The sequence below is a fragment of the Medicago truncatula genome, chromosome 4 (genome assembly GCF_003473485.1).
Source record: "Medicago truncatula cultivar Jemalong A17 chromosome 4, MtrunA17r5.0-ANR, whole genome shotgun sequence".
NCBI classification, from domain to species: domain Eukaryota; kingdom Viridiplantae; phylum Streptophyta; class Magnoliopsida; order Fabales; family Fabaceae; genus Medicago; species Medicago truncatula.
In genome coordinates this window covers 34,739,524-34,759,056 of record NC_053045.1, presented here as the reverse complement: position 1 = coordinate 34,759,056, position 19,533 = coordinate 34,739,524, and the positions used below count along the sequence as shown (strand labels likewise).

Here is a 19,533-nt window from a genome sequence, read left to right as displayed (position 1 = left end):
CATAAATCAATTCTCTCTTAAAGGATAAAATTATAAAAACAATAGTAATTACAAACATATTTAATACAAATATCCACTATCTTAATTCCTGTTATTTTTTCAAAAGGGTCCTATAATTAGGGACGGAGGGAGTACAAGAGAAAGATAACATATTAAATTTATTGGAAAGAGAAAGTATGTACAAAAAAATAAGAATATATTGATTAAAATAAAGGTATAATAGGAAGTAAGAGTGCAAAAATACACTTCGATAACTTGGTGTTAATATTTCAAAATGACCCTTAAAAAGGAACGAAGAGAGTAATTGACAACTTACTGCTTCTAGCGGAAGGGGTTTTTTTCTGATTGAAAATAAACGATATTCGTTCAATTTGATAAAGGACATCAATACAATGTAAATTCGCTAAAAACAAAAATGATGAATATGCGAATAAATTCATAACATCCTTGTTAATAGCATTAACAACAAAGTGCAATAGCCTACAAACATGACTATATTCAAGTCTCCAGAATACTCATGTTTTTGGATCTGATAATCTGAACCAAAAAAACATCATAGCACATCATAGCAAGACAAGAAAGACAAACAACACCACACAAAGACGACGAACAAAACAATATCGCACTAAGGCAACGAAATCACAAAACAAAAAACTAAATAGTGTGAAAATCACTAATTTAAATAAAAGGGAAGAAGAAAAACGATCTATAAAAGTGATTTGTTGTCAAAAATTGACCCTAAATCAACTTTGTTTGATGGATAAAAGAGAAAAAACATTTATGTGACGGCTCACAAAAGAGACCAACATTTACACTCGAAATCAATACACGAACAAACTTCAAACCAATTATGCGTTTCACAATCTTGGAGAGTAGTACATGGACCATAACCTGCAATGAAAAAGAGAGAATAAACAAAGGTTTCTAAAATGAGAAAAAGGATTGCACATAAAAACCGAAGTAAACAAGAAAATTTGAAGGGTAAATAATGGCTTACTTTTACTGTTCCCTGCACTAAGAAATATGGAAAGAAAGAGGAACACAACGAAAATAAATTTCAGAATTGTATTCATGTTTTCCACCTCTTTTTCTGTAATAAATAGAAAGAACAAGACTTGATCCTTTTATAAGGTATAAAGCTAGCGATCTCCTAAAATGATTAAAAAAAGAATTGCACTTTTTTTTTTTGAGGAAAAAAAGAATCGCACGTATAACTTGTGAAAAAAATTCTTCCTAAACTAAAAATTATTATTAAATGTCTCTTAAATAAATCAGAGGAATTCAAAAAAATTAACCAACTTTAAATATGTTTTAACCTTTCATAATAAGAAAGGAAAAAATGTTCTTGAGCCATTGAAAAGGTATAAGTAGGAGCAATGCATGAATAGGTGAAAACGTATTTATGCACAAGTCCAAAATATAGTGTGATCATTTTTTTGTTTTGTTGAGGAAACAATGTGATAACTTTTATTTTCATAAATTTCTTTAAACAAAATGAATGTGTATCTTGCTTTTTAATTCCATGATTTATGAAACACCTCAAAATTTACGATCAACTTATATTTATTTCTTGGTTTATATTTATATCACCGCACTTTCGGAGACTCCTTCCCGAAGTCTATGTGTCACCACTTTTCTTCCTTTTATCTACCACAGAGTGTGATTTAGGGTCAATTTTAATCTCAAATCATCTCTTCAAATTGTTTTTCTTTCTTTTTTAGTTAAACAGGTGATATTCACATATTTTTCAATTTCTTTTGTTTGTTTGTGATTTCATTGTCACTGTCTTTATTTTGATTTCTCGTCTTTATGCGGTGTGCTTTTTATTTTCCGTCTTTGGCGACTTGAATATAGTCATATTTGTAGACATATGTATTATGTCATTGTATGCTATTAACATGAATGATGTGAGTTTATTTGAAGATTCATCCTTTTTATTTTTAGAGACTATAAACTTGTATTGTGTCAATGAACTTAATCATTTTGAATTAATAAATATCGTATATTTATTTATTTATTTTTAAAAGTAAATATGATAAGCTTTGTTTTATATATTTTTTCGGTGATAATTTATTTGATAATCTAGTATTTTTATTTGATTTTAGTTCCATTTTAGAACCTTTATGTTTAATTTCCATTTTTAGAAGATGAACAAGATAATATGATGAAAATGATGAGAGAAATAAATTTGACAAAGGTTGACGATATGGGATTTAACGACCAATGCTATATTTTACACAATCGACAATTATCTCTTTTTGTTATGGGGTTTCAAAGTATTTTAATTCAACCTTACTGTTCCTACGCAACACTTTTAAGTATGCATTATAGAATTGTAATTATTCAATCTTTGATATTGAAGGATGGACTAGTGAAGTTTCATAACGGCAAATAGGGTTGGATAATCATAAGACCATAATACATAATTATGGATATCAATAGATGAAGTGAGAGGTGAAGGTTGATGTTACACATATAAGAATGAACAAAACATTTTTAAACATGAAAAAAGTCTAGAATTTCTTGTGATGATTTAGGGTAATCAATCTTAATAGATTTGTTAACAATTCCTCCATGAAAATATGATATTATGCATGTTGGTTCAAAAACACTTTGAATCTTTAATAGGAGAGATATAAGTTAAATTAGTTTATCTCGTTTTTAGAAATTTGATTTCCATAATAAACGAGAAGAGTTGGGGTTATAGATTCTATCTTTCTGATGAATCCACAATTCTAAGGTACTTTTTAAAAATTACAAAACACCGATAAACTTCAAAAAAAATCCTCCATAAAATAAGAATCATACAAATGTCTCTTAAGTAAATCATAGGAATTCATATATAATTTATAACCAATTTTAACTTTTGTTTTTAACCTTTCATAAAAGGAAAGGGAAAAAAGTTCTTGAGCCATGGAAAAGTTATAGTAGGAGCAATGCATGAAGAGGCGAAAACTTATTGATGCACCAGTTCAAAGTATTGTATGATCACTTTTAGTTTCATATTTTTTTTTTAATAAAAGTGAATGTTTATCTTAATTTTTAATTGCATTTTTTGAAAGGAAATAGCTTATAGCTTTTCATTAGATATCAATTGTCAAATACAAGAAGGTACGCCATTAAAATCATGGGGACTAGCTAAGAATGTAGCCTCTCGAGCTAAATTATAAGCGACTTCATTCGCTTGTCTCCTACAAAACTCTACCTTAGAGTTTCTAAAATAAGAATTACACCGCTTCCTACAATCATCAATAATGACTCCAAATTCTGAGATATCATTGTTACCTATGTTGAAATGGTCTACAACTCTCTTGGCTTCCAACTCGAAATCGACATTTGGGAGTTGTAGCTCATGAACCCACTGGATAGCTTGTGACAAACCCTAAGCTTCACCTACATCCGACACACACACGGGGCTTGACCACATCGTCCTTACTTTCACAAAATTCCCGCGATTATCTCGGATACACATACCATAACCAACGACATTTAAATGTACCGAAAAGGATGCATCCACGTTGCATTTAAACCTTCCCTTCGTAGTTTTGCCACCGAAACTAATCATGCTGCACCTGTGTACAGCTGCTGCCAGATATGGTGTTAACCGTATTTGTTTCAGCACCAATTACAGACCTGTCAAACCTGTTCCTGCACCTGTTTGCTGTTGTCCACCCATGCAGCAACTGATGTGCACGCTCAACAATTGACTGGCTGCTCTCGGACATATTTTGCCAAACTTGAATATTCCAGCTTTTCCACAAGCTCCACACTAAAGTAACAAATAACTGGATTTTAGTATGTGGCAGATTTTGTAGTAAGGCAAACACTATATCTGCTGATGTGTTATTTGTTTGCATCGCCACATATATATCGTTTGAGAGGTGACTGTCCCGCCAAACGCTCCTCGCTCTTTGACAATCAAACAAAACATGAAGGTCATCTTCATAATTTCCATCACACATAGAACACACAGAGGTACAGTTCACTCTTTTATCTAACAATTTGGCACAAGTTGGTAAGCATCCCCGACATATTCTCCATATCAAGTTCTTCACCTTCGGAGGAGCCTTCAACTTCCAAATTCCATTCCAAAAACCCAGTATGTGCAGATACGAATTATCACCAATTTCTTCCAAAAATCTGGTCTGTGCATGATTTATGAAACACCCTAAAATTTATAATTGACTTATATTCATTTATAAATATTCCATGGTTTATAGAGCTTTCGAAGCGGGCTACCCAACCCTTTTTGGATGGGCCTATGTTGGGCTCATGTTTTTGCGGGTTGGGCCTGAAGGTTAGAAAAATACAAGAAGGGGTTGAAGTGTGTTGGCTTTTTCAATCTTTTTCTAAGTGTATTACACTAGTCAGAGTCTGATGAGTTCATAGTATGATAATGGCGGATAAAATCAAACACACAAAAACACACGCACAAGAGAGAGCAGACACAAACAATTATATTGGTTCCTCCTACAATCCAGGAGTAGTATAATCTTCTTGCACTTTCGAGGGATTTTCACTATAATCGCACAAGATTACAAATGTTTAAGGACACAACCAAGAGACTTCCAAATATTTAAGTACGCAAGCAAGAGACTTTCAATGTTCAACCACACCAGCAAGATAATCTAAAAGTTTACAAGTAAACAAATTTGTTCTTACACTTGATATACAATCAGAGGTGTAAATAATACAAAACAGAACAGGCTCTAATACTTAGAATTTCTAAGATACAAATTTTGATAAAAAATTCTTAAGTGTATGACGTCTTTTTTCTAAAGAATACTTAGGGTTTTTCAAAAATGTCAATATTCTCCTTTAGAACAAATCATAACATGTAATGTTGTTCAACATCTACTGCAGCATGTAATGTAGAATTAACTTACACTTGATACATTAACATTTTTCGCTCAAGTACTAGACTCTCCACATTCGAGATCTACCACCATGAATCAATCATGCTACCCCACAAAGTTGAACCAGGCTATAATGCCATCGTTGAACCTTATGAAGGAGCCAACACTGTTGTTGATCAACCCATTAAACATAGAGGAACTAGACAAATTAATGACAATGATTTAACATCTTTACTTAATTTTTAAGTATCACGAAATTCTAGCTCGTGCTTAACACGGATATCATACTAGTTGATTATTTAATTGAAATGAATCGATTGAAATAGAATGGAATTAATTCCAACGATTGCATATTAATGGAAGCAATTCTAACAATTCAATGATTGATTAATTAATTAATTAATTAATTACTCCTTCTGTTTCTTTTTAAGTGTCACATTTGGAGAAAAATTTTGTTCCTATTTAACTGTCACTTTCAAAGTTCAATGCAACATTAAATGTTGTTTTACCAATATTATCCTTAGTTATTTATTGCGGATAAATAAATATATGAAATGAGATATTAAATTAATAAGGTCATTATAATAAAAGTATAGCTTATTGCATCAAAAGTAGTATCAATTGTTGTTTGTTTTGGTTTGTGCAAAATGTCAAAATGTGACAATTAAAAAGGAACGGAGTTAGTAATTGAATTGAGGAATTTTACTTTTTCCTCTTTCTCCTTCTTCTCTTATCTTTGTGTCCCTTCTCTCTCTGTGTTGGGTTAAAATATATTTCGATTGCATGTTAATGGAATTGATTTTACTTCTATTATTGTAAATGGAATGACATAAGATGAGCCACAAATTAAAAAAATAAATAGATCTGTGTCAATATCAGAGGTTTTAAACAAACAATAAGTTTGGGGTTTAGAATATGGGGATTTTACTTCTATTATTTACTTATCATGTTAATAACAATTGTGTACCAGATGCATGATAAGATAAAATAATGCTATCATATTTTTTATCATGCATGCATCAAATGCATGAAAGGATAAATGTCTATCATGTTATTATCATATCCTATTCTTATTCATTTTCTAATTCGACCATGTATAAATATGTATCATTTTTTTACACATACATATCCAATGAAATTATGTCATATGTAGTAGATATTTTTGAAAACCTTTTAGAAATTAACCTATAAAAGTTGCACTTCGGTGTAATTTGACTAGAACGCACACAAATTAATCTCTCTCTTTTATAGGAATAAATGAATGAAAAATAAACATTAGTAAGAAAAAAGAGCAAGTGTTAAATGGAGCATATCTGGACTCACATGATACACGATGAATGATTTTTGTTCAAACATTTTTTATAATAGAGAAAGTGAGAGAGAGAATTGTCTATTTTTTTTTGAGTAAATTATACTCCCCTTTTCTCAGAGATGTTTGAATTACGCTTCTCTCCCTTTTTATGTTAAATATACACTCTCCTCACCCCTTATTCAAAAAATATTAGAAAATATTTCACTCCCCTATAGGGCCGTCTTAACAAATTCATAGGCCCGGTTTTAATTTTATAAAGGATGCAAAAAAAAAAAAAAATCTGGGCCCCAAAAAAATAAATAAGTTATTTTTTTTAAAAAAATGTATTAGAAATCACACTTTGGTGGGTCTTGAACACATGACCTCACACTCAATAGAAAATAAACATGCCACTAAAGCAAGTTGTACAAATTGAAATATTTTGATTTTAATAGATATATAACCATTATTTTCGTGTCTTACATATAAAAAAAATATATTTTGGGCCCCAAAAAATTGGAGGCCCGGTGTCGTCGCCCAGCCTCGACGGGCTATGGGCCGGCCCTGCTCCCCTATCAAAGAAAAGCATCAATTACATTCCCCTCCTCTCTTATGTTAAAATCTACACTTTACTACCTCAATAATTTTTTTTTTATTTCTAATAATCTATCAAACAATAATAATCTAACATACTTCGGAAAAAATAGTATTGCATGTCTATTTTAATATAATCAAAATTTGAATACATGTTTTTCGCTATTTTTTATTCATAATTTCATTAACATGTAGTTTTAAACCCTATTATAAAATAGGGTTAAATATGTTTTTGGTCCCTATAAATATGTTAACTTTTCGTTTTAGTCCCTCTAAAATTTTCCTTCAACTTTTAGTCCTAATAAAATTTTCAATCACTACTTTTTGTCCCTACTTTTAATTTAATTTTTGTATTTTTTAATTAAATTGGACAGAAATATGTATAATATTCTAAAAAAAATTCCTACAAAAAATTAGAATTTTTTAACAAAACACAAATTAAATATGAATTTTTAACCGTAAAACATATAAAAATTCATATTAAATTCATGTTTTGTTAAAAAATTCTAAAATTTTTTTTGGAGTGATTCTTGTAATATTTTGAATTTTTCTGGAAAATTTTATTAAAAAATATAAATTCTAATATGAGTTTACTTTAAAAGAGGGATCGAAAGTGAAGATTGAAAATTTTATAGGGATTAAAAGTTGAAGGAAAATTTTATAGGGACTAAAACAAAATATTGACATATTTATAGGGACCAAAAACATATTTTACCCTATAAAATATGAAACAACCCAAAATAAAATTAAAATATATGAAAAATTTCTAAAGACAATAAAGTATGATTAATTTAAATTTTTTTAAAGGAGATGAGTGTATATGTTACCAAGATGTGAGTATAATTTCCTAAAAAAAGGTTGTACATATCAAATAAAACTATTGGTAGCAAAAATAATTGAATAATTTAGAAGAATTGCAACAAGTATACAAGTAGTATACGAGCGAATATACGGTAATATAAAAACCCAGACGTATGCGGTACATTTATAAGTCAAAGTCAACCATATGTTCTGGATTTTGCTTCTTCTCCCACTCTTTATTTTCATTTCCCGCTTTTCACAGTATTCATTCGGAGCCACTTTTTTCCCATTCTTTTCACTTTCAGTTTCAATCTCAACTACTTATTTTCTTTCATTATTACTTCTCATTTTCTTTTCTTTTTTCCTCAAGTTCTCTTTCGATATCGTTGGAGGAGCTTCTGCGCAACATTCTTAGGTCAGATCCGCCACCTTATTATTCTTCACATTTACCCATTTGTTGTGGTCATTTTCAGGGTTTGATTCGTATTATTTTACTTTGAATGAGACAAAAGATTTGTGTGTTTGGCGCCACTTTTGGATGTGCTAAAATTGATTCTAGATGTGTAAAATTGATTTTGACATGTTTGGATGCTTTTCAATAGAATTGATTTTGCCTCCATAATTGAATATAAATTGATGTTATGATTTGTAGCTTTTCACTCAAAACGTGATTAAAGTATGTTTGGTTTGATTTGGTGGTGATGATAGTTGATTTTGAGTGACTTGATTCTGGAAAATTAATTCCCATTAAAAGTGAGTTGAAAGTAAAGTTAACGTTGTTTGAAAAACTGAGTTGAATTATAAATTTATCTATAAAAATCAATTTTATAATCAAAAGCTACAGATTCTAGCTTCAAGTAGAATCATTTTTGGAGGCAAAATCAATTCTACTCGATATCAATAACACTTGGAATCAATTCCACACCTTTAGAATCAAATATCGGCTCCTCCAGAAGTGGAACCAAACATACACTTAGTGTTCAACTCACTTTGATATGTGTATCGAAACATGAACTACTTTACATTCAACTCACTTTTAACTAAAATCAATTCATTTAAAAATTAAACAAATTTTTGTCACCACAAAACCAAACAAACCTTAAATTGTAGTTTCAAGTTAGAATCAATTTTGGAGGCAAAATGAGTCATACTCCTCTAGAGTAAATTGTCTCAAAATGTAGAACCGAGCATAGACTAATCAGATGAAGTATGTTTCTGCATACGAGATACACCAAATAAATCTTGTGCATGTTTTGCTAATGGCATAATGCATGTGTTTCATCTCCATGTTTTGACTATTTCAAAAAAAAAAATCTCCATGTTTTGATTTAATACTATTTGGCTAGGTTCAGACTCCACTGCATTTGCAAAGGAATTGGGTTCTGTAGGCTTTTGAGTTAAATTATGGCTAGTGATTCTTCTGTAATCATCAATGGAAATGGCAATCACAACTCAGAGCCGAATCCGCAGAGGACTTACCAAGTAGTAGTAATTGCAACCCGAGATATGGGTATTGCTAAGGATGGAAAATTACCCTGGACATTGCCTATTGATCAAAAGTTTTTTGAGGATATCACAACAGTGACATCTGATCCTGGGAAGAAGAATGCCGTTGTCATGGGTAGAAAATCATGGGAGGCTATCCCTCCTGAGAACAGACCTCTCAGGGGCCGTCTTAATATTATTCTAACTCGCTCGGGTAGTTTTGAAATTGCAACTGCAGATAATGTTCTTATATGTGGAAGTGTATCTTCTGCTATGGAACTGTTGGCTTCTTCTCCTTACTGTCAGTCAATTGAGAAAGTATTTCTTACAGGAGGTGCTGAGATTTTTAGGTATATATTGTTTGATTGTTTGATTTTCATAATCATGTTAAGCTCTTTCTTTGTTTTAAGAGATGATTGTTATATACAGAGAGGCTCTTCATGCACCTGGATGCGAAGCCATTCATATTACCGAAATTGAAGCGAGCATTGAGTGCGACACTTTTATGCCCCGAATTGATTTCTCTGTATTTCATCCATGGTATACGTCTTTCCCTTTGGTGGAAAATGGCATCCGCTATTCTTTTAACACTTATGTGCGTGTAAGGTCTTCAACAGAAGAATCTCAGGGTCTTAATACCGATCCAGTTCTGTATGATAATTCAAACCCTCTAAAATTTGAGATCAAGGATTTTACTTTTCTTCCTAAGATTATTTTTGAGAGACATGAGGAGTACAAGTATCTTAAATTAGTTGAGGAAATCATTTCTGAAGGCACGGTTAAGGACGATAGGACGGGGACTGGTACCTTGTCCAAATTTGGTTCCAAGGTAACATTTTGATTGGTTTGTTGTGGAGTTTCTGTGATTTATATGCTGACCTCCTACTCTATAATTCCACAGATGAGATTTAATCTGCGTAGAAGCTTTCCACTTTTAACAACCAAGGTATGTGTAAATTTTGGTTTAAAATTTGTCCATTCTACTGTGGAAATTAATTTGCTTAATGCGTGCTCCTTTTCTTTTTCTATTATTTTGGTGTAATTATCATTTGTGTTTGCTACTTTGAATCTTTATTAGAGAAGACTAAAGAGGAATATCTGTTTACATATTGATAAAAAAGTTGACATGGTTTCTTCATTTGATTTGTAGAGAGTATTTTGGCGAGGCGTTGTTGAAGAGCTTCTTTGGTTTATCAGTGGCTCAACAAGTGCCAAGGTAATGATATAATTTTCCAATCTTTTCACACATGTTGGCACACAAGTGATATTTTTTTAGTTAGGTTACAATTCACACACTAGCTGGCATGGGCCAAATGTTGGGGAACTTGAGGTTGGTGTACTTGATATTATTTGAACAGTCGAGCTTAGGTTTTAATATAGGTAAACTTGTGGCTTGGGTTATATAGTTTGATGATGGCTTGATAAGCAGTTGTTTGTTGCTTTCTTCGGCAATACTCAATACCATAAAAATCTATGTATATGCTTCTTGACCAAAGTTTAATTACTGCATTGCATGAGGTGTTTCTTCTAGGTTAAAAAAGAATGTCATATTGATTCATTAGATATGACTAATGACTGCAATGAATTTTTGTCAAAATATATTATATTGACAGGTGCTGCAGGAAAAAGGCATTCATATATGGGATGGCAATGCATCCAGGGAATACCTTGACAGGCAAGCATGACTAATGACTAGTTTATTTATTGCAATTTTTTTTCTTCTCTCAGTTATTAACTGGATTTGCAATTTATTTTACAGCATTGGTTTGAAAGAAAGGGAAGAGGCTGACTTAGGACCTGTTTATGGGTTTCAGTGGAGGCATTTTGGTGCAAGGTAGGTGGATTGCGCCTTTTTCTGTGTTCATCATAACACTGTATTTTGTGGGATTGGTTGTCTTTTTGCTAACTGTCTCGCATTCTGTAGGTATACTAACATGCATGATGACTACTCCGGCCAAGGATTTGATCAGCTGTTAGATGTTATTAACAAGATAAAACACAATCCTGATGATCGACGTATCATCCTCTCAGCATGGAATCCATCCGATCTTAAATTAATGGCACTTCCCCCCTGCCACATGTTTGCGCAGGTCTGCAGCTATATTTGGCTTTCTCTTTAAAACTCTGTATGCGTGTGTGTAAGTGTATATCTATTTTAAAATTTCTCTACATCCTCTTTTTCTTATGCAGTTCTATGTGGCAAATGGAGAGTTATCATGTCAAATGTATCAACGATCTGCTGACATGGGTCTGGGTGTGCCCTTTAATATTGCATCTTATGCGCTCTTGACATACATGATTGCTCATGTTTGTGGTACGCAAATTATGCCAGCTTTTGATAGACAATATGTACTTGGATATACATGACACCTTTAATACTAACATATCTGGGTTTTAGAGTTATAAGACTGAAAATTTGCAATTATTTGTTTTCAAGTGAAATTACAGTTTGATTTGTGAGTTTTGAGCAGAAGATTTAAAACTGGTTAATTGGTTCAATATGTAAAAAAAATTAAATAGATAATGATAATTTGACTGTCAAGTTAATTGAAGTGATGGGTGGACTTCATTGTAATAATTAAAACATAATAACTAAATGAAATTAAGCTTTTTTTCCCCTACAACTGGCATGTGAATTTTTGTTTGTTTTGTATTCATTTATTTTAGAAACCACAACATTGTTGGACAAACATGAGTTTTTCACTTTCAGTTGGTGTCCAATTACAATGAACTTTCTAAACAAATAAAAGTATAGCTATTTTAATGGAGTTAGTTTTAAAAATCCCACCTTAGAGAAACATATCTTTTATATTTGAGCAAAATTGGCATCAAACAGTGAACTAACCAACCAGTATAATGTCCTTTTTCTTGTCAGACCTTGTTCCAGGTGATTTAATCCATGTTATTGGGGATGCACATGTTTACCGCAATCATGTGAAGCCTTTGCAGGAACAGCTCCAAAACCTGCCAAAACCTTTTCCGGTATGTGTGAATGTTTAAGGATATTATTTGCTTTGATGTAGATGCCTTCAACAAAAAAATAATTTAGCAGTCCCATTAATTGTCTTTTCCTTGTTGACTACCTAAATTCAGATATTGAAGATAAATCCAAAGAAGAAAGATATAGATTCTTTTGTGGCTGCTGATTTCAAGCTCATAGGCTATGATCCTCATCAGAAGATAGAAATGAAGATGGCTGTTTAGAAATCTTTGAGATTCTCAGTCCCTTCTTCAGGCTGTTACACTTTCTTAAACAAGGCAAGTAATTTGTGTCTTTTATTTTCCATGATTATTATTGTAAAGAGATTTATATAATGTGGTTGAGATTTGTCACCAGGCTGTTGGAAAATCATACAATAGTTACTTGAGATTTATTTTGAATTAGTTGACATGGTTGGTAATGCAAGATATAACTATTCAAAATTTGAGTAGTTGCCTCTACCTAAGATTTGTAAAGCAAATTCATTAGAGATATCCTGTTTCCTGAGTTTCATAAACACACGCATAAACAAATTCATTAGAGATTGAAGCTATAGGTCAATTCTTTAATGATTTAACATTTTAAGACATTCTACCTAGATTATATTTATCTGAATCTTCTTTTTCATTGTACTACAAACACAGTTTATAATGATACACAAATATATTTACTGTTCATTACATGGATATTTGATTATTTGTTTATGTTTTACTCTAATAATAGAAATTACATGTTTTTAATTTCCACATATTACCCGCTCAATTCGTGGGTTAGCATCTAGTTAGTAAATTTTTCAATGATAAAGATGACTAATCTTCTTCTACCCCTCAAATCCTCTTTGTTGCTTTGCAATAAAAGCCTCTACAGTACGACGAAACTCCTCGTTGCTCATCTCATCCTCCGGATATGAAATTCTCACCATTTTCTCCTCACTAGCAGCAGGAGCAGCTTCAATCTTTTTCCTTCCGCTGTTCTCACTCTCACATCTTTGCAGCACGCGACGCCGTTTCTTCAAAATCTCAGTTTCACACCTTCTATAACAATAACCCTTCTTCAACTCTGTTTTAGTTTTCATTTTCTCTTCCACATCATCAATTCTCTTGTTCTCTATGCTAGCACCTTCTTTTGTGCTATCATATTTTATCATTCTCTCTTTTTCTTCGTGCTTTATACTTTTACCTGCCAACTTTTCATAAATATCATCATGTTCCTGTTCTTTTGGAATGTTTTTTCCATTACCTTGAGCGAACAGCGTGATGATTATAATGTTTCCGATAACAAAGACAAAATAGTGGCTATTGATAAAGACTGAAATATCCTTTAAATACTCGCTCGAGTTTCTTACCACAATTGGTAACTTCATAGAAAGTCTTGAAATCAAGACCAAAACAACACATACTTCAACTAGCCGTAACAAAGTTGTTGCCCTTTGAAGCTTATGATGTTTTAGGATTGCGTTGGCTTTCTCTGCTTGGAGGTTAAAACTGAACGACTCCATTCCCCAAAGTCAAGTTGTGTGTATGATATAAGGGTTTTTCTGCACAATTTTTCTGAAGTGTTGTTGGTTATAAATCTTGTGTAAACCCTCACTTTTATCTTTAATTAAAACGTTTCAATGTGTTAAGATGAGTGATTATAAACTACCATAAGTCTCGATTAAAAAGTAATGCTAGACTTTTTGGGGTACCGGAACAAACTCTAATTCTCACTTGAAGTGAAAATGGAAGGTTATCTAGAGGGGCAGGAGAAACTATGTATTTTAAAGTAGAGAATAGAGAATGTGAAAATGCAATGAACACTGAACCGGTTTGTGAAATTTGTTTGAGCATAGAAAAAGACTATAGGAAAGTGAGTTTTGGAATTGGATGTGAGCATAGGAAAATAAGGGTAATTTGTTGTATGAACTAAAAACTCTGCTTTGGAACAGAGAAGAAAATAGAATGACTTTGTAGGTAGGAGGTAGGAGGTAATGGTATTCCTCTTGGCCTTTATTTATAGTCTCGAATAAGAATTTTTTTTTTCTTTCAAGAGATAATTAAATTTGGTATATTGTCAATTATCTGACTCAGTAAATTGTCACTTCTGGGAATTGAGAACCAGGTCCTCATACAACTTGCACCAAGTCTAAGCCAGTAAATTGTGTTTCAAATTATCCAGTAATGTTTCGTTGGAAAAAAAATAAAATCTTATTGTCGTTAATGGAGATAGATGCTTTTGTCTCAAATCCATATTCTAAGAGAACAAAACAACTCATAAGTGTAACATCAATGTCGCAAGTATGAGCACTTGAAACAAATGTGTTTGAAAAGACTCTGCAGAATCAGAACGTGTGATCTATTTAAGACTATAAAAACTCAACCAAACATATACAAAAGAATTATCTAGAGAAAAACAAAAACTATTGCTTCATATAGTAGCAGGTATCTTTCTTTAGACATTGAATTAATCCTCATATAAACTCTTTGATTTGTTTGATGGCAATTATACCCCAATGAATTCGCGCAAAAAACACTGATAGTGAGTAGGAGGGTACCTGCAGGTGTCATTTAATTTGGGAAAGGAGAGTTTTTTCCCACCATGGGAAAGTTGATCATGTCCATTAGATTAAATGAGGAACATATTCCTATCATACTCTCTCAACCACTAGATTATTTTTTTATACTATCTTTTACACTCTCTCTTTCATGTCCCCACACACTCATACCACCACCACTAAATCACAAATTCAACAACCACTTTGACCACCACTGCACCACCACACACCACCATGGTTGCTGCCGGAAAGAACTCTCATTTCCCAAATTAAATGGCACCATCATTTTAATCAAAACTCAAGGGTACCTGCAAATTTTCCTATAAAGAATCTAAATTAACCTAACAATGCAATATTATATTTTTTTAGAGGGATGCAATATTATTTTGTTCATAGTTTATTTTAGAGGGATGCATAATTATCTTTTTGTTCGAATTCCAACCACCATCGCATAAACTATACCTGTTTGTGATCGTTTTTTTTTATCCAATTAATCCCTTTCTCTCCAGGTAAAATGATTGTATTATATAATTTTGAATTATATTATTTTTCTTCTGTTTTTTTTTTTTTTCTTATAAAAAAACAAATGGGTTCCTGGAAGCATAAAAAAGAAAAGAAAAGAAAAATGTTAAAAAAGTAAGGTTTAAATGCATTTTTGGTCTTTCTATTTAAAAAGAAAATGATATTTTGGTCTTCCTATTTTAAAAATCGTACGCTAACAAGTTTTCCGGCAGCAACCATGGTGGTGTGTGGTGGTGCAGTGGTGGTGTGTGGTGGTGCAATGGTGGTCAAAGTGGTTGTTGAATTTGTGATTTAGTGGTGGTGGTATGGGTGTGTGGGGACATGAAAGAGAGAGTGTGAAAGATAGTATAAAAAAAATAATCTAGTGGTTGAGAGAGTATGATAGGAATATGTTCCTCATTTAATCTAATGGACATGATCAATTTTCCCATGGTGGGAAAGAACTCTCATTTCCCAAATTAAATGACACTGTACCGTACCTGCAATACTCAAGGAGTAGGCATATTATTTTCTTTGTTTGATTAAGTAGTCTATTGGCTGGAATTTACATTTTAAATGCGGAGAAGTAAGGTGTCAGAGGTTCGAACCCCTCATAAATTATACATTGTCCCTACCAACTGAGTTAAGTTCACGGGACAATCCAATCTTATTTTCTAATAGATATAGTTTATCTTTTTGTTAAAAAAAAGATGTAGATCATTTTATACAAAATGACAATGTAAAGGTCTTTTAGACTGTCATTTAATAATATGTTTATTTGTCTATACGTTTAGTTGAGTTGTCAAAAACATCGAAATTGTTAGATTGTATGTTGTGACCAAGATTTGAAACTGTTACCTACCTAATTTGAGTCAATGACCATTTTCAACTAACAGCTTAAAACTTTTTTTTGGTGTAAACATTATATATATGTGTATCTATATTTATGATAACAACTAACAAATTTTATTCCTTTGTGCAAAAAAACTAACAAATTTTATTCTAAAAAAAAAACTAACAAATTTAAAAAGAAAAAATACTGCACATAAAATTTTGTGACTTCTATTATTTTTATTCGCATAAGAATATATGCAAGATAGAATATAATAATGAGTTTTTTAGTTTTTTTTGTGAACGATATCGATAAACCAGTCATGCACGTAAACGGATATATTCTCGATAATTTCCACAGTTTAATTAAAACAAATCCAACAATTTAGAATTGATTCTCAAAACCTCTATCTCGTCACAAATTCCACCAAACTTGATCATGAATGTGCTTTATAATTGAATTAGCTTTGTTGATTAGTCTAGCAAGTGATCTACCAATTTGCATAATCTACATAGCAATTAATTGAACTTTTATGCTCCGTTTGGATATTTTAAAACAAACGGAGTGAAATGAAATTGAATGGAATGAAATGGAACCTACTCACATTATATATTGTTTGGATTTTTGACTAATGGATTATGGAACACCATTCACATTCCATTGTTTGGCTAGTAGACAAAATAGAATGCATTATAATTTTTATTCAATTTTTACGTTTATATTTTAAAAACATCATGCACAAATAAATTATTTGGTCTTCAAGATTAAACTAAGACTTTTAAGTTTGTCTATTTTGCATAACCAAATTCTATAAAATATACCGATGGATGATTTTTTTTGTTTTGTTGTGGGATACCGATCGATGATAAATTGATAATGTGCCACATTTGCAAATTCCTATACTTTATAAAAATAAAATAAAATCCTTCTTTTTGTCCCGAATACTAGAGACCCACCGATAATTGAACAGGATCCAACTTTTCCCTTCAGATGGAATACATACATAGTTCAAAGAAAATAAGAAATATATGAACATTAGTTATTTTACATTATTTCGCATGAATTAATCGTCATACCAAAAAAGAAATCAGTTTCAACGCACGTAACTAAAATGGACAAGAACCAATGCTTTATACAAAAATTCATATAATATAATTTTATTTTAAACCGATGGGACATTGCTTAATCTTTCGATATATTAGTTATTCCCCTCCTCTATTCTTCTTATAAAGTTGTAGATATTTTTGGAGGTTGAATTTGATCTAGATATGGTTCGAGATTCTTTATTACATCAGACCTAGCACACGACAAAGAGCACTCACTGCACTTGTTTGAACTTGACTTGTCTCAATATAAGGGAATAATGACTCTTACTCAACTATGGCTGATCAACCAAAAAGTGAAGTGTGAATTTGTGTCCAATCGACATGATCTTTACCAAATTCATTCTTATCGCAGTAAGAAGTTTTATGGAAAGACAATTATTTTTACGGTTTCTTAACAAAAAAAATAAGATTTGTCATTTATTTATTTTTCTTTAAGTTGGTGATTTAGTTCGAGCTAGATGAAAGCTTGTTGGATTTTCGGACTTCTAATTTCTAATTATCCTTAAAAAAAAATTATAATATGTCTTAGAAATGGTTTCCTATTTTTTATCTTTATCGAACTTGAAAGATAGTCAAGTGATCGGTCAATAGCTCTTAAATGTGGCTTTTTTTAAAGCTTTAATTGATTACTTAAGAAAGAAACTCTATCCTTTAACTATGGGTTCCTTAACTCCTTTAATGATTACCTAAGTAAGAAGAGTCTTATGAACACTATCTTTTCAACATTTTTTTTAATACTTACGTTTTTATTGGATTAGAGTCATATATTTTGAAAATGGGTCTTACATAATATGGTGGGACCGTGGGTAGACATGGCAACGGGGCGGGTTGGGGGCGGGTTTAAGCATCTCTGCCCCCGTCCCCAAATCATAATGGGGGTAAAAATTGAACACCCAACCCCGCCCCCACCCTCGAAAACTCTATTTTTTATAAAATATTTAAAAAAATGCATATTTTTTCATTTTTTTCATAGCAACAAAAAACAATAATTATATTAATAATAATTAAAGATCTAATAAACTTTTTTCAAAAGAGCAAAATAATTACAATAAATATGTTTCTAAAGAGTAATAATATATTAAAATAGGTTGGTGCTTATGAAAATAAGATTATAAAATTTAATAAAGTAAATTTCAAAAAGTGGGTGCGGGGCGGGTATACGCATCCTCCGCCCCCTTATTAAAAACCCAAATTTCCACCACACCCGCACCGACACTCAATTAAATCGACTTTTCCCTATTAAATTTGGGGTGGGGCTGCCGGATATGACGGGGGCGGGTTTTGTTGCTATATATCTAACTGTGGGAGCCATATAAATTTCACCAAATAGAAAAGACAGAAAGGGTTAAAAAGAGAGTATTCCTAACTCTCCTAAAAAAAAGTAAAGCAAAATGATAAATTGTGAAAAATAACATCTTGATAGATTTAGTGTATCAAACAAATATATAAGTGTGGTTATATAGGCAACACTAGTCATACTAGCCAAAGCATCATGATTTACCGAATTTAGCCCATCTTGGCTATTTTTGTAGGTATTATGTGATTCTTCCCATTGTTGAGAATACATGACACCTCACGTCTAGCTTGATTTCTCATCCTTCAAGAAATTTTCTCCTTCCTATCCACTCATGCAACCCTTTCTTGGAAGGTGCCTTTGTATAAATAACTATTTCAGTAAATGGTGCTATAAACATGAAACACGAATAAAATGTTAGGTTGTCAACTTCCATTTAGCTTTGACTAATTCTAACACACTCATGATCTTTGTGGACTCGAGAAAGACTCACTTGTCTCATATTCGACTACTTTTTATTTGACTAACCTTCATTTGGTTGAAGGAACTTCAAATGACCTTAAATTCGGTCGTTTGTCATTATCAGCTAACAACTTATTTATTTTTAAATGTAAACAAGTGTCCACCTACGTTGCATTATTTGATAGCTTGAGTTGGGAGATAATGTGATGTAAACAACACATGAACAATGCTATGATTGTATAGTGAAACAGAGAAATAGTCGTTGTAAACTCTGCCTCGACGTGCAAACGAGTGAAACTAGTTAACCCGTGTTGAATCAACTATACCAAACGGTAATCATTCAAATCTTGCTTTCCTTGCATTGCTATTTATTTTCCTTTGTTTTTAATTTCTCACTCACATTGCTAGCACTCTTGTTTTTATCTTCTAATCTTATTCTTTGAGCGACCCCTCTTTTAGAAACCTTGATATTTATTTAAAGACGCCTTTTTTTTTATTCTCAAAACCATTCCTGTAGTTATGGTGATGTTGAAGGTTCTAACTCAGAATCTTCTGCATCATCAGCTCATTCTTATGCAAGAGTCTCTACACGTACCCGTTATGTGTCTCTTTTCCCAATTCAAAACGATTTTATCTTGCATCTTTCGACTTCTATTGTAAGCGATGGATCAATGTTCCTTGGTCTTGCTTACATCTTCCCGAGTACTACCATCTTCTTATTTCTGATGATTGATTTTCATTTGAAGATAGGTCAAGCGATTTCAGGACTTTTCTTCACCCAAAGGTTTGACAATAAAG

At 31.9% G+C, this 19,533-nt stretch overlaps 2 protein-coding genes and 1 long non-coding RNA gene across 4 annotated transcripts; 1 reads left to right on the top strand and 2 right to left on the bottom strand.

Annotated features, from left to right (window-relative positions):
- Nucleotides 1-659: 659 nt before the first annotated feature.
- On the bottom strand, nt 660-1,158 carry LOC11440566 (uncharacterized). Its single transcript, XR_003011215.2, has 2 exons — nt 998-1,158; nt 660-891 (listed from the first exon to the last, which is right to left on the bottom strand). It is a non-coding gene; the product is annotated as an uncharacterized lncRNA (long non-coding RNA).
- A 6,623-nt stretch (nt 1,159-7,781) lies between these two features.
- LOC11440565 (bifunctional dihydrofolate reductase-thymidylate synthase) lies at nt 7,782-12,586 on the top strand. 2 transcript variants are annotated; one of them, XM_003606917.4, is made up of 11 exons: nt 7,782-7,957; nt 8,895-9,377; nt 9,457-9,856; nt 9,929-9,973; nt 10,178-10,243; nt 10,641-10,702; nt 10,787-10,861; nt 10,952-11,117; nt 11,218-11,341; nt 11,903-12,009; nt 12,121-12,586. In XM_003606917.4, the coding sequence occupies exons 2-11, from the start codon at nt 8,947-8,949 to the stop codon at nt 12,229-12,231; spliced, it is 1,587 nt and encodes a 528-aa protein (XP_003606965.1). In that variant the 5' UTR covers nt 7,782-7,957; nt 8,895-8,946; the 3' UTR covers nt 12,232-12,586. The 2 variants fall into 2 exon arrangements, with proteins under 2 accessions (XP_003606965.1, XP_024638442.1); XM_024782674.2 differs by having other exon boundaries at nt 8,889-9,377.
- A 107-nt stretch (nt 12,587-12,693) lies between these two features.
- Nucleotides 12,694-13,987, bottom strand: LOC11414904 (uncharacterized). The gene has a single exon (XM_003606916.4). It carries the CDS (start codon nt 13,503-13,505, stop codon nt 12,828-12,830), a length of 678 nt encoding a protein of 225 aa, XP_003606964.1. The 5' UTR covers nt 13,506-13,987; the 3' UTR covers nt 12,694-12,827.
- Nucleotides 13,988-19,533: the final 5,546 nt, after the last annotated feature.

Coding starts and splice junctions, on each gene's coding strand:
- LOC11440565 (XM_003606917.4), top strand. CDS start 8,947: ATGGCTAGTGATTCTTCTGTAATCATCAATGGAAATGGCAATCACAAC. Junction 10,862..10,951: donor TGGAGGCATTTTGGTGCAAG/GTAGGTGGATTG, acceptor CGCATTCTGTAG/GTATACTAACATGCATGATG. Junction 12,010..12,120: donor ACCTGCCAAAACCTTTTCCG/GTATGTGTGAAT, acceptor ACCTAAATTCAG/ATATTGAAGATAAATCCAAA.
- LOC11414904 (XM_003606916.4), bottom strand. CDS start 13,505: ATGGAGTCGTTCAGTTTTAACCTCCAAGCAGAGAAAGCCAACGCAATC.